The following is a 13,761-nucleotide window of genomic DNA, read 5'->3' as shown; positions in this document are numbered from 1 at the left end:
GGACATATAGGGTATTATTAGATTTGTTTTAAAAACAATTAAGAAAATTAACCCAATTTATTTAATTTTAACCCCAATAAAAAATAAGCAAGCCGATAGGTTTTGGGTGGCTGAACCTTAGTTTGGTTGCTCGAATAAATTCAACTCAAAAAGCTATTTTTAAACATTTGGTAGCCCGAGTCTAGGTTCAATTGGCTGAATGAAGGCGATTTACACATTGTCTGCACTTCAGTCGCCCGATCTAATATTCGGTTAATTGAACTTCAGTGTTCAGTCGCCCGAGGCCATTTAGAATGCTAAGGTTTGGTCACCTAGGTTGGAGAAAAGTACCCTGAAACAAGTTCGGTCGCCCAAGGGCGATACGTTCATTTTAGGTTTGGTCGCCCGAAACCTAGTCAACCCGCTGACTTTCCAGTGGTTCAGGTGCCCGAGGTATTTTGAACGTTCGGTCGCCCGACCTCTTACAGTGATTTTAATTTTAAGACCAATTTTGTCTCAGTTAATTCCCCTGATATTATAAATGATATTAGGGACTTTCTTATGTGCAAGTGTTGGGACCTAGGGTCTCTATAAGGCCTTTTTAAGTATGCCAAAAAAATCTGGCATCGGTCGACCGAACTCTCTAAGGTCTTGAGCTTATAGATCCTACATGCATGATATACAGATTATTACAGATCTTTTCTTAATTAAAATTACAGACCCAAATAGAAAATACAATGAATAAATATGTCGGCTCTTCGCTTCTCTTCAAGTTGGTGCATGTCATTAATATGATCCTGTTAGTATGATCCTACACACAAATTTGAAGGTCATCAATACAAAGAGTATTTGTCATTATCAAAATCGAGAATGACCTATAGGGTCAACATTGATCCTTCACTAAAGCCCAACTATTAGTGACGAATTATAATCCTTCACTAAAGGCTAATATGTATTAGTGACGGTTTTGGTCCTTCACTAAAGCCCAACTATTAGTGACGAATTTAAAACCATCACTAATACTATACTATAAATGACGAATTATGATCCTTCACCAAAGGCTAATAAGTATTAGTGACGGTTTTAATCCTTCACTAATACTCCACTATTAGTAACGGTTTCAGGATTCGTCAGTAATAGTGGAGTATTAGTGACGGTTTTGATCCTTTACTAATACTACACTATTAGTGACGGTTTTGAAATTCGTCACTAATATCCTATTATTATGGACGAATTTGTGTTGAGACAATATAGAATTTATAGTAACGGTTATAATCTGTCACTAATACGATATTATTAGTGACGGTTTCAAAATTTGTCACTAATAATTAGTAGTGACGGCAGATATAGCAACTAATTTATAACTGTCACTAATACTTATAAATTCATCACTAATAGTATTAGTGATAAATTTATAAGTATTAGTGACGGTTTTGTTCCTTTACTAATAACCTTATTTTTTGTAGTAAACCATGAGCAAAATACTTTTGAATTCTAAATCAAAAGGGGGAGAGTTATGAGTGTATGGTTAAATTTTTTATGGTTAAATTTTTGGGAGAACTATAAGAAAAATACATTTTTGAAAGCTAATTAAAATTGAGCTTAAATACTATAATTTGAAAATTTCTAAGTCTTAATATCAATAAACCTAACATGCTTACATTGTTTATTTTTATTTATGCATATTGTGAGGGAGAGCCTTGTCAAGGCTACCTCATTTTGCTCTTTGTTTGTTATCATAAAAGAGGAGGATATTGTTGGCTTTTCTAGGCTTCATCTCGTTTTGATAATGACAAACCAAGACATCTAATTGTGCTACTAAGTGTGTACACAAGTATTAAGGTAGTAAGCACAATAACATATGCAAATTGGAAGGCCATGAAACACACAAGATGACGATATTTGGTTATGAACATGGAGCTTATAAAGACCAAGTTTGAAGACTATGGCTATGATTATGAAGCTCATGAAATCCAAGCTTGAAGAAATTAAAAGAATTTATCTCATGTATTTTACAAAAAGGACCTATGTGAGTATACTATCATTGGTTATGTGAAAAAGCTTATAGGTGACCTTAGTTAGACCCTAAGCACTCTATATTTCATTGAAAATCATTTTATAAATGTGTAAAAATTATTTCAAAGTTTTAAAATCATTTTTGGAATGAAAAACCCCAAAGCAAGATTCTCTAAATCCCCTTATTTTTTCCACATTGATGTGCTATTTTCTTGATCAATAATTTCTCATCTTCAAACTTGTTCAGCACGAACATTGTGGGAGGTTGTCTTAGCTTTCTGTTGATACTAAGATTGCCCTATTTAGAATTCTCTAACAAAAGTTATGCCCCAAATACTAAGGAGTGATTGCGGCTAAAATTTCCATGAAATTCGGGCACCCAAACCAAGCCATTCGAGCAATCGAGTCTCAATTCGATTGATCGAAAATCGCTGCAAAACGCCGCAACGACCATAAAACAGCTAGTTTTCAAAATAATTAACTATTTTCAAAGCCCAATGGCCATAAAACGGCTAGTAGACTATCTTGCCTATAAATACAAGGTTTCTAACTTGTTTTAGCAAGAAGAAAAGAAAGATATACATCCATTATACACATCAAAGTTTTTTATCTTGATTGAAAATCTTTTTCAAGCACTTTGCTTTTTCTAGTTCATTTTTTCAAGGGCACACTTGCTCTCTTGCTAAAAAATCATTATTGAAAATCATTGATTGAAGAGAGTCCTTCTAATTACTCCTCGAGCTTCATTCATAATATTTGAGTGTATTAGTGTAGTATTCTTATTGTAATTATTCGCTTAATTAAGGAGAACTCTTTGTACATCATTTTCGTTTATTCAACTTGTAAAGGCATCTTCGCCTATTGAAGGAGAGAGATAACTCCACCTACTGAAAAGAGAGATGCGACTCAGCCTAGTGAAGGAGTGGGGTGCTCCGCCCAAGCAAATGAGAGAGGTAACTTCACCTACGTAAAGAAGATAGGCGACTCTGCCTATTGAAAGAGTTTTGTACAAGCCATCTCCACCTACTAAAAGAGAGAGTTTTCTCCGCCTATTGAATAAGTGCTTAGTGGAATCCTCAAGTGGGTCTCTTGAGGCAAGGACATAGGTAAGGATTGTCGAACCTTGTAAAAACATGGATTTTATTCTCTCTTCCTTAATCTCTTTAATTTGAGTATATTTATATTTGTTCATATTTGTTTTGAATATTGATTACATTTGCGTATTTAAAACACTTGCTCAAACTGTGGTTAAAATTGTTTAAGTATTTGCTTAATTTTTTTAAACACCCAATTCACTCCCCTTCTCTTAGGACTACACTATTTTTAACAGCATCCTTACTGAGTTTAGTTCAAATATGATCGACTTGCAAGAGGATGGTGGATCGCAGCAGACTTCGGCAACTTGTCTGCCTCCGGTGACTCGCATATGGTCGGTGGCTTGCGGTGGACTTCAACGACTCGAAGACGGGCTCCAACAACTTACGAAGGAGGGGATTTTGTGTAGGGAGGAGGGAAATCGGGCCTCTCAAAATTTTGGGAATTTCTGCGCGAAGAAACGAATGCAAAAGGGGATTCCGGCGACTCGCAGACGGGCGGTGGCTTGCGGCGGACTCCGGTGACTCGAAGATGATCTTCGGTGACTCGGGAAGGAGGGGATTCTGTGCAGGGAGGAGGGATATTGAAGAGGGAATTTTGGGAATTTTTGCGCCAAGAAACAAACACAGAAAGGGGTTTTCTGAGCAAGGTTTTTAGTGACGGTTTTTAAAAATCGTCAGTAAAACTCAACTATTAGTAACAGTTTTTAAAAATCATTAGTAAAATCCAATTATTAGTGACGGTTTTCAAAAACCGTTACTAAAACACAATTATTAGTAATGGTTTTTAAAACACGACTATTAGTAATGGTTGACAACCGTCACTAATAGTCAATAAAGTATTGCTAATATTTCACGCAATAGTTTGAGTGAGAAACCAACTTTTAGTGACGAAAGTATTAGTGATGAAATTAAAATGTCACTAATACTGTATTTTTCGTGACGGTTAGAAGTTTCATCACTAATGCCCTAAGTATTAGTTACGAATTTTATTTTTGCTATTAATGACTTATCATTAGTGGTGATTTTTTTTTTTCGGTATTAATACTTTTATCACTAAAAAGACATTTTTAGTAATGTGTGAACCTTAAAGGGAATAAAGGGAGGACCCAAAGAAATAAAATTGTATGTATGAACAAACCCAACTCCTAGCCTAAGACTACATTTTTCTATAGCAAGATGGTCAGATTTAGTATCTAAGGATTTTAGAGGAATATTGTCACCCCAATCACCCTTTTTAATGGTCATAGGCCCAAACTAAAAATATATTGCTAGATCACAAGGCAAGAAATACCATGGAAGACTCCGGCAAAGAAATCATTGTAATGTTGAACACTTTTATTTATTTATTTATTTAATAACAACAAGATTCATAATTAATTAAAAAATATACAAAACAAATTAAGTTGAAGCCAAACCCTACCTGAAAACAAATCCAACTATTTATGGAACAACTTGGATTTGTTTATAGAAATGAAACAAAGCTCAAGCCAAAGCCTACGTAAAAAAACCAAACCCAAATATTTATGAAGCAACTTGTATTTGTTTATAGCTGGCCCAGAAGAGTCCTGCGATTTCAAACGGTACATCCTCGTGCCGACCACAGCACTACAATAATTGGGGTCTGGAGGAAGGCAGATGAGGACACCACTCCACAGTCTCCAGTCCATGTGAAAGCAATCAAAGGCAGCTTTCCCGTACCCCCACCCATCCTTCATAAGATACCATCTCGTGCAATTAAAGACATTTATTTGAAAACGCCATCCCCCTTTTTCCTTTTTTCTCCGGTGCACAAAGGCATGGCCCAGACTCCACTTATGACCATACATGCTTCTCTGTTCTCAAATCCTGATCCACCAGTGGAAGAGCTTCGTTGTGTGGTTCAATCTGGGCCACGTGTCGGTCACAGTGAGCCCTATTTTGAATCCATGCGAAAAAATATCTCAACAGCAGCAACGCAGTTAAAACTTCAGCCTCATGCAGAGCCTCTCTATGGCAAAGAACCCACATGCTGGTTCTGTTGAAGCCTTTAATCCTCTAGCTTCTTCTCGTGGAACCCATAAACATATATATAGAAGCTATAGCTATCTAGCTAGCTATCTAGCTAGCATGTAAAAACCCTCGCCAATAACATGTAAAAACGAAAAACTCCTAACTTTAACAGGACAATCGGCAACACCCACATGGTAATCTGAAGATCACTGTGGAAAGTTGGAAAACCTTTCAGCCTTAAAGGGAAAAATTGATCAAAATCGGTGACGAGGGGATGAAGGCAATATGCATGTATGGTCTGATCCTCTCTCCCTCAAAACTGATAGTGTCATCGGGGCAAGGAATCTTCCAGTACATCCCGGGTGTAAATCATGACAAACAGTATTACCTGATTTGACCCCCCTCCATCACCGCCCACTGCTTTATTTATTTGGTCCCTTCTGGACTCATCCATCAATTGTCATCCTCATCTCTTTCTCTTTCCCCACCTTTGCTACAACAACTTGCCTCATTATTTCTCTCCTCCCTCCTTTTCAGTGTTTTATATTTGAAAAAACAAAAAAAAAATAAACAGACTGTACATACACGCATTGAGCTGTTTAATGTTTGTTATAGTTTTGTACCCACTCACTTCATGATACCGTAAGTTTGCAAATGAATGCGTACAAGACAATTTTCCATTTTAATTTCTTTATAAATTATGCCTCCCAGCAAACCCAATTAACCCATACAATTAACGAATTAGATTAGATTCCCCTTTCGCCTTTCTCCTTTGTGGTCCTCATTTTCCTGTATTGTTTACAGCAGTAAATATAATTTCGGGTGAAAGAAACATATAAAAGGAAAAAGGAAGAATCCAACCCAGTTCTTCCGCAGCGTTTAGCCGGAAACAAACGGTCACATTTCAGACATCATGATCAAGCACTCAGAATGGTGTACGTAGTGAGAAAATTATTTCACTTTTACGAACGTTTTGATGATAAAGATTATTACTAGCAGTGGCTCTGGTTACTTTAAATTTATACTTAACAGTTCCAAATGTTAATTAGTTTTTTAAATCTTACGTGAAAAAATCCTTCTTATAAGAAATTCTAGCATGCATGAACTTGAGAGAGAGAGAGAGAGAGAGAGAGAGAGACAGGTGTCGAAGGATCCCCGCGACTAGTTGAATGGAAACCACGATTCATGCATGCCGCCGACCCTCTCTTCATGGTTTCCAACCACACAATAACTTTAATTTACCAAATAGCTCAAATGAAGGTGAAATGCCCAGAGAAAAAATAAACAAACGAACTGACGAAGACAAAAGAAAGGAATAATGGAATCATACGACCCCAACACAGTTACACAATCAACCCTGGATTTCGGACGACCAACACAAAAGCTTGCCAGGGCATGCAATTAACTAGCGAAGGCGATTATAATGGTGATGCAAAGATCAACGGCTAAAATTCAACGCAAACGCATTAAACCCCCTCAAAACCAAAAACCCAAATACATACAACAGAAAAAATAAATCCGACCGCTGCTGTTCCTTTCATGCTTCATTTTTTCTCTGATCCTCAGTAGTCAGTGGTGGGCAGCTGCTCGTGGGTGTGGCTGATGAAGAAGAACTCGTACACGAGGCCGGCTAGCCCACCGCCGATCAGGGGCCCTGCCCAGTAGACCCAGTGGTTGCTCCAGGTCCAGCTCACTAGGGCCGGTCCGAATGACACCGCCGGGTTCATCGACGCACCGTCGAACGCCCCGCCCGCCAAGATATTCGCGCCCACGATGAATCCGATCGCGATCGGAGCTATTATTCCCAAACTGCCCTTCTTCGGATCCACTGCGGTCGCGTACACGGTGTACACCAACCCGAAGGTCATCACGATCTCTAAAACGAACGCGTTCCACACCCCCACACCCGACGACAGAGAAAACGCCGAAGTCTCCTGCACAAAACCATGAACTTTCAGAAGGGCATAACAATAAATAAAAAAACGGTTATTAACTAACTTTTCAAAATTCTCACCATGCCGTTGGTGACGAACTTGAGGAGCAGGCACGCAACGGTGGAACCGAGGAGCTGAGCGACCCAGTAGAGGAGGCCACGGAGAAGGGTGATGTTGCCACCGACGAAGGCGCCGAAGGTGACGGCAGGGTTGACGTGCCCGCCGGAGATGTTAGCGCCGACGGAAACAGCGACGAAGAGGGCGAAGGCATGGGCGATTGCAGCGGCTATGAGCCCGGCCGGTGTGGAGCCACCACCGTGCGTCAGCTTGCTGAAGGCCATGCCAGAGCCCTCTCCGGCAAACACGAAGATGAGGGTCGAGATGAACTCGGCCAAGGCTGCTCTCAAAGCGTCCGGGTGGGTCGCCTCCTCACGGCGACCCACTGCGATATTCCGGATTGGCATGCTGTCCAACGATCAAGATCGGACCCTGATATTGAAATGATCGCGCGTAGAGCTGGTTTCGTCCTCGCGCCTTTACCAGTACTGGTCACCACTTCTCAGCTGGTGGAGCCGCCTTATATTGCGAGCGATATGGTCCTCACTACCGGCTATACCCGGTTTCCCGGTGAGCAAATAGAAAACAAAAGCAATTTTTAAAAAACTTTTGTTGATAGCGGACACCGGACAGGCTGTGAACTGCTTGAAAACATTATTTCTTTTTCTTCTCGGTTTTGTTAACTTGGCTTTAGCCACTGACTACAGCAAAGCACTGCATACCCATGATTGACGCGTGTTTATGTATGACGGGGGATTACAAGCCTTAACCATATTTCATTTCAAGTTACTTTAATTCTATTTCTATTTTTATTATTACTTTTCACAATAATTAATTTACTATTTCTTCCTATGTATTATTTGATCTACAAGTGTCCAAAACATATGAGTTATCTCTTTTTTATAATATCTTTTACAGGAGTTATTTTTAACTTACCGCAAATATATTCATTTCTTAATTTATTTTCCAATATTAAATTACACAATCATCTAAACATTCTTATTTTAACAACTTTTATATTTTGGATATGTTATTTTTTTAGTTGCTCGACATTCTGATCCAAATAATGTAACTGGTCTCGTAACCATCCTATAAAATATTTCTTTTAATTTTAAGTGCATTCTATAATCACAAAACATACTTGAAACATTTCTCCATTTTACCCAACTTGTTTTAAGTCTATGCATTACATTCTCTTCAATTTCTCTTTCAGTCTGCGTGATAGATCTAAGGTATCGAAATTTACAACTACTATTTATTTCTTCATCACCAAGTTTAACTTTGTCTTCAATATTTCTCATACTATTATTGAATTTACATTTCATATATTCTATCTTATTTCTACTTATCTTAGAGTCTTTATATTCTAAATTTTTTCTCCATAATTCTTAGTTAACATCTACTTCACCCCTAATTTCATCAATCAAATAATATCATCTACAAACAACATATACCATGAAATCTCATTTTAGATAATACACCCTAATTAGTTGATCTATCATTAGAGAGATCCTTGATGTACGCTTATTATGATTGAAAATTTTCTAATCTCTTCCAATTAAATTTAATTTGCTCAAATTAGGAGAAAGGAGTTTATTTGAAATGGATAATTACTATTTGAAATTCATTCATGATTTAAATTTTTCACTAGTGATTTTGAAGTTTATTTATAATTTAAAAATACTAATAAATAATGTACATGAATATTTAAATTTTTTTTAACATGTATGACTTTATTAGCAAAATATTATCATAAAAATTATAATTTTTTTTACTGTCTCTTGCTTTACCAGAAGAGGTAGCTGCTCAACAGTCTTCTCTTATTACTAAATTGATAGGATTATGAGTAAAGAATAAGCCATTAAATTGATCAACTTATGATACTTTTCACACAAATTCAATTAATCTATGCATCAACCCGCAGAGTTAATGAATGTGTTTTTTTTTTTTTTTCAAAGTAGTCCATATAGATACATATATTAAATTGTAGGCACCAAGATAAATGTATTAATAATTGTGCAAATATTTTTGATTGATTTTATAGTTTATGTTTATTCTTTAAGTTAAAATTATCAAAATTTAACATTGAGTTCTTGGAAACCAAAGATAGCTTCTATTTTTATTTTTTATTTTTACTTATATGAAATCAAATGAGATTTCATACCATGCATGAAACATTTAATAATTTAAATTTGTGATCATTTTGCACATTGAATATTTTAAGACTCCCAAAATAAAAAATAAAAAATTAAAGTACTTAAATAATGAGTAAAAATTACAATTCATTTATGATATACCCCAAAATATCTTCAGTCAAAAGGAGGAACGGTTTCGATCCCACCATTAAACCTCCTTACATAACCGACATATGAACTTTAATACATATACATTCATAGGAAGGAAGCGTTATAAGACGATAATAAAAACCTCCATATAAATGCTCATGAAATTGTATAACCCCTATAAGCACAATAACGTGTTCATTAATACCGAATCAATGAAAAGTCAACCTCCACCACTATAAAAAAGGACTTGGAGAAGAAGTAAAACATCTTACTCATACTCACTCTTTCTACTATTGTAATTTAAAATCTCTTATTAGTCTCTTACTTAGGCATCAGAGTGATCCCCTGGGTCTTCCAAGCCATTTTTGTTTTATGCCTTTTAGGTGGTCATGATCAAGGAGCATCTCCGAAGGTCGCTCAATTTTCAAGTAGCAACAGTTGGCACCGCCCGTGGGAACTCTTTTGAGAGGTTTTTCCAATCCTTGATCATGGCTACATCATGAAATTCGAAGTTAGAACCAGCAATGGGTGACCAATCACCTCAATCCAAACATTCTGCACTAGGTGACAATTCCAACGTAATGAGAGGTGAATTCCTTGCATTTTAGAAAAGGATTGAGGACATGTTCACTATGATCTTGTAGAAAGAAAGGGACTATAAGGCCAGAACTTGTTCCTCATCATAACCGAGTGGAACCCGAGTCAAATGATAAAGTTGCAATTCCACCAGAAGTCGCTAATAGGGCTTTGACCCGGCAAAGAAGTTGGAGGACGTGGATAGCGTAGGTATTTATGAACAACAATCACACGAGTTAGAAGAAAAATTCAAAAACAAATTGATCAATTAGAGAAAATAATAAAGGAAGCTCGCAACAACCCTTCCACTAGGGGGTCCTCAGTCATATCCTTATATTCACCTTTCACTAAAGAGGTGATGGATGTTCCCCTACCTAGCAATTTTAAAATTTCAAATATATGAGGGTACGATGGTTTTTCCAATACTGTTGATCACTTGGACACCTTTAGAGTGTTAATGCAATTACAAGGCGCACTAGATGTAATTATGTGTCAAGCATTTGCAGCCACTTTAAAAGGGAATGCCAAGGCGTGATACCGAACCTTGAAGCCTAGTTTAATTGGATCTTTTTTTCCTAAATGGGGCAACAGTTTGCTGGACACTTCATCAGCAGTCGGAAGATAGTAAAAACTTTGGCTTATTTGATGAGCCTTGTTCAAGGAGAAAGGAAGACATTAAAGAAATTCATGCATCATTTCGTTAACGCAACCCTAAAGATTTGAAACTTAGATCACAGAGTGGCAATAGAAGCTCTGACAATGGCTCTCCAGCCAGGGGATTTCCTAAATTCACTGGGGAAGAAGCCCAGCCAACATAGGAGAACTGATGACATGCATCTAGAAATACATCAACCTAAAGGAGGTGATGACCACAAGAAGGAGTCGAACCGACCTAAAAAGGAAGAGTCCAACTGATGAGCACAACTTATGAGGCCTGAAGACTGGCCCGACAGATAAGCACCACTCATAAGGCCTAAAGACCAGCCCACTAGATGAACATAGCTTATGAGGAAAAGCAAAGACTGAGCTCTGCTCAGCAAAGTGGCTCAACTGATGAGCACTACTCATGAGGCCCAAAGACCAATCACTTAATGAGCACAACTTATGAGGCAAAACAAAAACTGAACACTACTCAGTAAAGTGGCCCAACTGATGAGCACAACTTATGAGGCCCGAAGAATCGACCCAACTGATAAGAACATCTCATAAGGTCGGAAAACCAGCCCATTAGATGAACACAACTCATGTGGCAAAACTAAGACTAAGCATTGCTTACTAAAAAAGCTCAACAGATGAGAATAGTTCATGATGCTGAAAGGCCCCTAAAAAATTTATCACCCTATGGCAAAAGATCCAGCCGAATAACTACTTGGATTAATGAAAAATAATAAGAATATATGCTCAGATTGTGCCAATGATCTGATCAAACAACCACCAAAAAATGGCTCAACAGAAGCTAATGAGATAGCTCATATGAGATCAATCGGCTCAAATGATCTAACAACAAAACAAAATAAGTCGAGAAAATGGCTCGGTCGCAGTAAGAACAACTCAATGTTAGTCCATTTGGCTCGAGCTAATAGCAACATAGACCAAGCCAAGCACACGGATCGGCAGAAGATGATGATGACTCGGATGAGCTTATGTTACCCTCGTGCGGCTCGATTAAGCCACAACTTCACCTAGCTGCTTGGTTAATCATCGAATGGCTCAGACGAGCCAATATCCTCCACATATAGCTCGAACGAGCCAAAACGCTCTCTTGGCTTGGAATTAGCCGAAGTTCTTCATGTGGCTCGGAACTTCAACAGATGGCTCGAATGAGCTAACGTTCACCTAATGTAAGAGTTAGAAACCACCTGGCGGCTCAAAGTATCTAAATTCGGCTCGAAGGAGCTAATCTCCCCCAAATGTGGCGCAGATAGAGCTTGGCTCTCTAATTGGCTCGGATTCAGCTGAATGGTCACGAGAACGGCTTGGACGAAGCTTACTAGAATAAATATACGGCTCAAAAGAAGCTAGACTATGGATAACATAGCTTAGATAGCCGAAAATCCAGCCAGCCCTTTAGATGGAGCCGAAACATGAAGAATTGGGTTCAAAAAAGAAAAAAAAAATGCTTAACAATTTCTGAAGTCTTTGAACTTTGGAAACAAGTTTTAAAAAATTTGGAATCAAAGCGGCGGCAACTAATATACTCCAAAATATCTTCACTCAAAAAGAGGAACGATTTTGATTCCACAATTAAACCTCCTTACATAACCGATATACAAACTTTAATACATATACATTCATGGGAGGGAACCGCAACAAGATTACAATAAAAACTCCTATATAAATGCCCATAAAACTTTATAACCCCCATAAGCGCAATAATGCACTCATTAATACCAGATCAATGAAGAGTCAATCTCCACCACTATAAAAAGTGACTTGGAGAAGAGTTAAGACATCTCACTCATACTCACTCAATCTATTGTTGCAATTTAAAGTTTCTCATTAGTCCCTTACTTAAGTTTCGGAGTAATCCCCCGAGGTACACCCCAGGTCCTTCAAGTCGTTCTTGTTTTATCCCTTTCAAGTGGTTGTGATCAAGGAGCGTCTCCGAAGGTAGTTTGATTTCAGGCAGTAATAGTTTATATTGTCAAACCATGTCTTACATTGTGCATCTCTGATGTGTAAAAAATCCATCAAAATATTCATTATATTTGTTGACATTTATGTTTTGTTATATCCTTATTAAATTCAACTCCAAAGTTTATCTTGTCTAATAAATTTTTTTATTCCCATGTTTTCATTCTTGGATCATTCAATTTTTTAAAATGACTTGATTCTAATTTAAATTTAGCACTATACAAGTAGAACTATATTATTATTATTATTATTATTATTATTATTATTATTATTATTATTATTATTATTATTGTTGTTGTTGTTGTTGTTGTTGTTGTTTTTATTTTTTTATTATTATTTAAAGCACATGTAATTACAAAATATCCAATAAATTCATCTGATAAAATTTTAATTTATAATTTAAAATTATAAAATTCATGTTTTGGGAAAGATCATGACTGCCTTTAATTTTGAAATTAACTCTAGCTAATTTGAGCAAACTAATTTAGCCAATAAATTTTATCTAAAGTTTAAAAATATGTTAAAAATTGGTTTGGAAAATATCATGGATGCCTTTTATTTTTTTAATTAAATTTATTCTCAGATCATTATGTTTTAAAAAGAGACTTTATTTTTGTCCAAATTAGAAAGTATACAATTAGAATTAAACTACCATTATTCTTTTAAAACAACATGTAATAATTAATATAAATATTAAATTGTAAAATAAAATATTGGCAAATATAAAAATTTAATTTAAAATTTTAAAATGTCAAAAATACTTGGTCTAGGAAAGATCATGGGCGACTTTAATTTTTTGTCTTTTTTGCATCATTCAATTTCCTAAATTGAATTGGTTCTTAGCTAAATTTAGTGTTACATAGTTAAAACTATATTATTTTATGTTAGAAAAAACACATATATAATAAATAGCCAATAGAATAGAAAAGTAACATTTTTTAGCAAATAAAAAACTAATTTAAAATTTAAAAATGTCAAAAATACTTTATTTGGGCATATCTAACGGCAATTTTGGAAATTTACTTGAGTTCTGGATCATTTAATTTTCAAAATTGACTTGATCATACTTAGAATTAAAATATTATTATCATTATTTTAAAATACATGTAATAATAAATAATAATTGAAGAATACAAATTTTCAGTCAGTAAAAAGATTTAAAATATGTCAAAAATCCTTGGCTGACAAAAGATC

General features: G+C 36.2%; 1 protein-coding gene across 1 annotated transcript; it reads right to left on the bottom strand.

The window, feature by feature from the left end:
* Window positions 1-6,291: 6,291 nt before the first annotated feature.
* Window positions 6,292-7,855, bottom strand: LOC131167280 (aquaporin TIP1-1). Its single transcript, XM_058126021.1, has 2 exons — window positions 7,096-7,855; window positions 6,292-7,015 (listed from the first exon to the last, which is right to left on the bottom strand). Exons 1-2 carry the CDS (start codon window positions 7,477-7,479, stop codon window positions 6,644-6,646), a joined length of 756 nt encoding a protein of 251 aa, XP_057982004.1. The 5' UTR covers window positions 7,480-7,855; the 3' UTR covers window positions 6,292-6,643.
* Between the last annotated feature and the right edge of the window lie 5,906 nt (window positions 7,856-13,761).

This window comes from Malania oleifera, chromosome 11, assembly GCF_029873635.1.
Source record: "Malania oleifera isolate guangnan ecotype guangnan chromosome 11, ASM2987363v1, whole genome shotgun sequence".
Lineage (NCBI taxonomy): Eukaryota > Viridiplantae > Streptophyta > Magnoliopsida > Santalales > Ximeniaceae > Malania > Malania oleifera.
This window is presented reverse-complemented; position numbering and strand designations above follow the sequence as displayed.

What these genes read in the sequence shown, in the direction of transcription:
- LOC131167280 (XM_058126021.1), bottom strand. Translation starts at nt 7,479, where the DNA reads ATGCCAATCCGGAATATCGCAGTGGGTCGCCGTGAGGAGGCGACCCAC. An exon ending in AGTTCGTCACCAACGGCATG is followed by an intron (nt 7,016 to 7,095) that starts GTGAGAATTTTG and finishes GGTTTTGTGCAG; the next exon opens with GAGACTTCGGCGTTTTCTCT.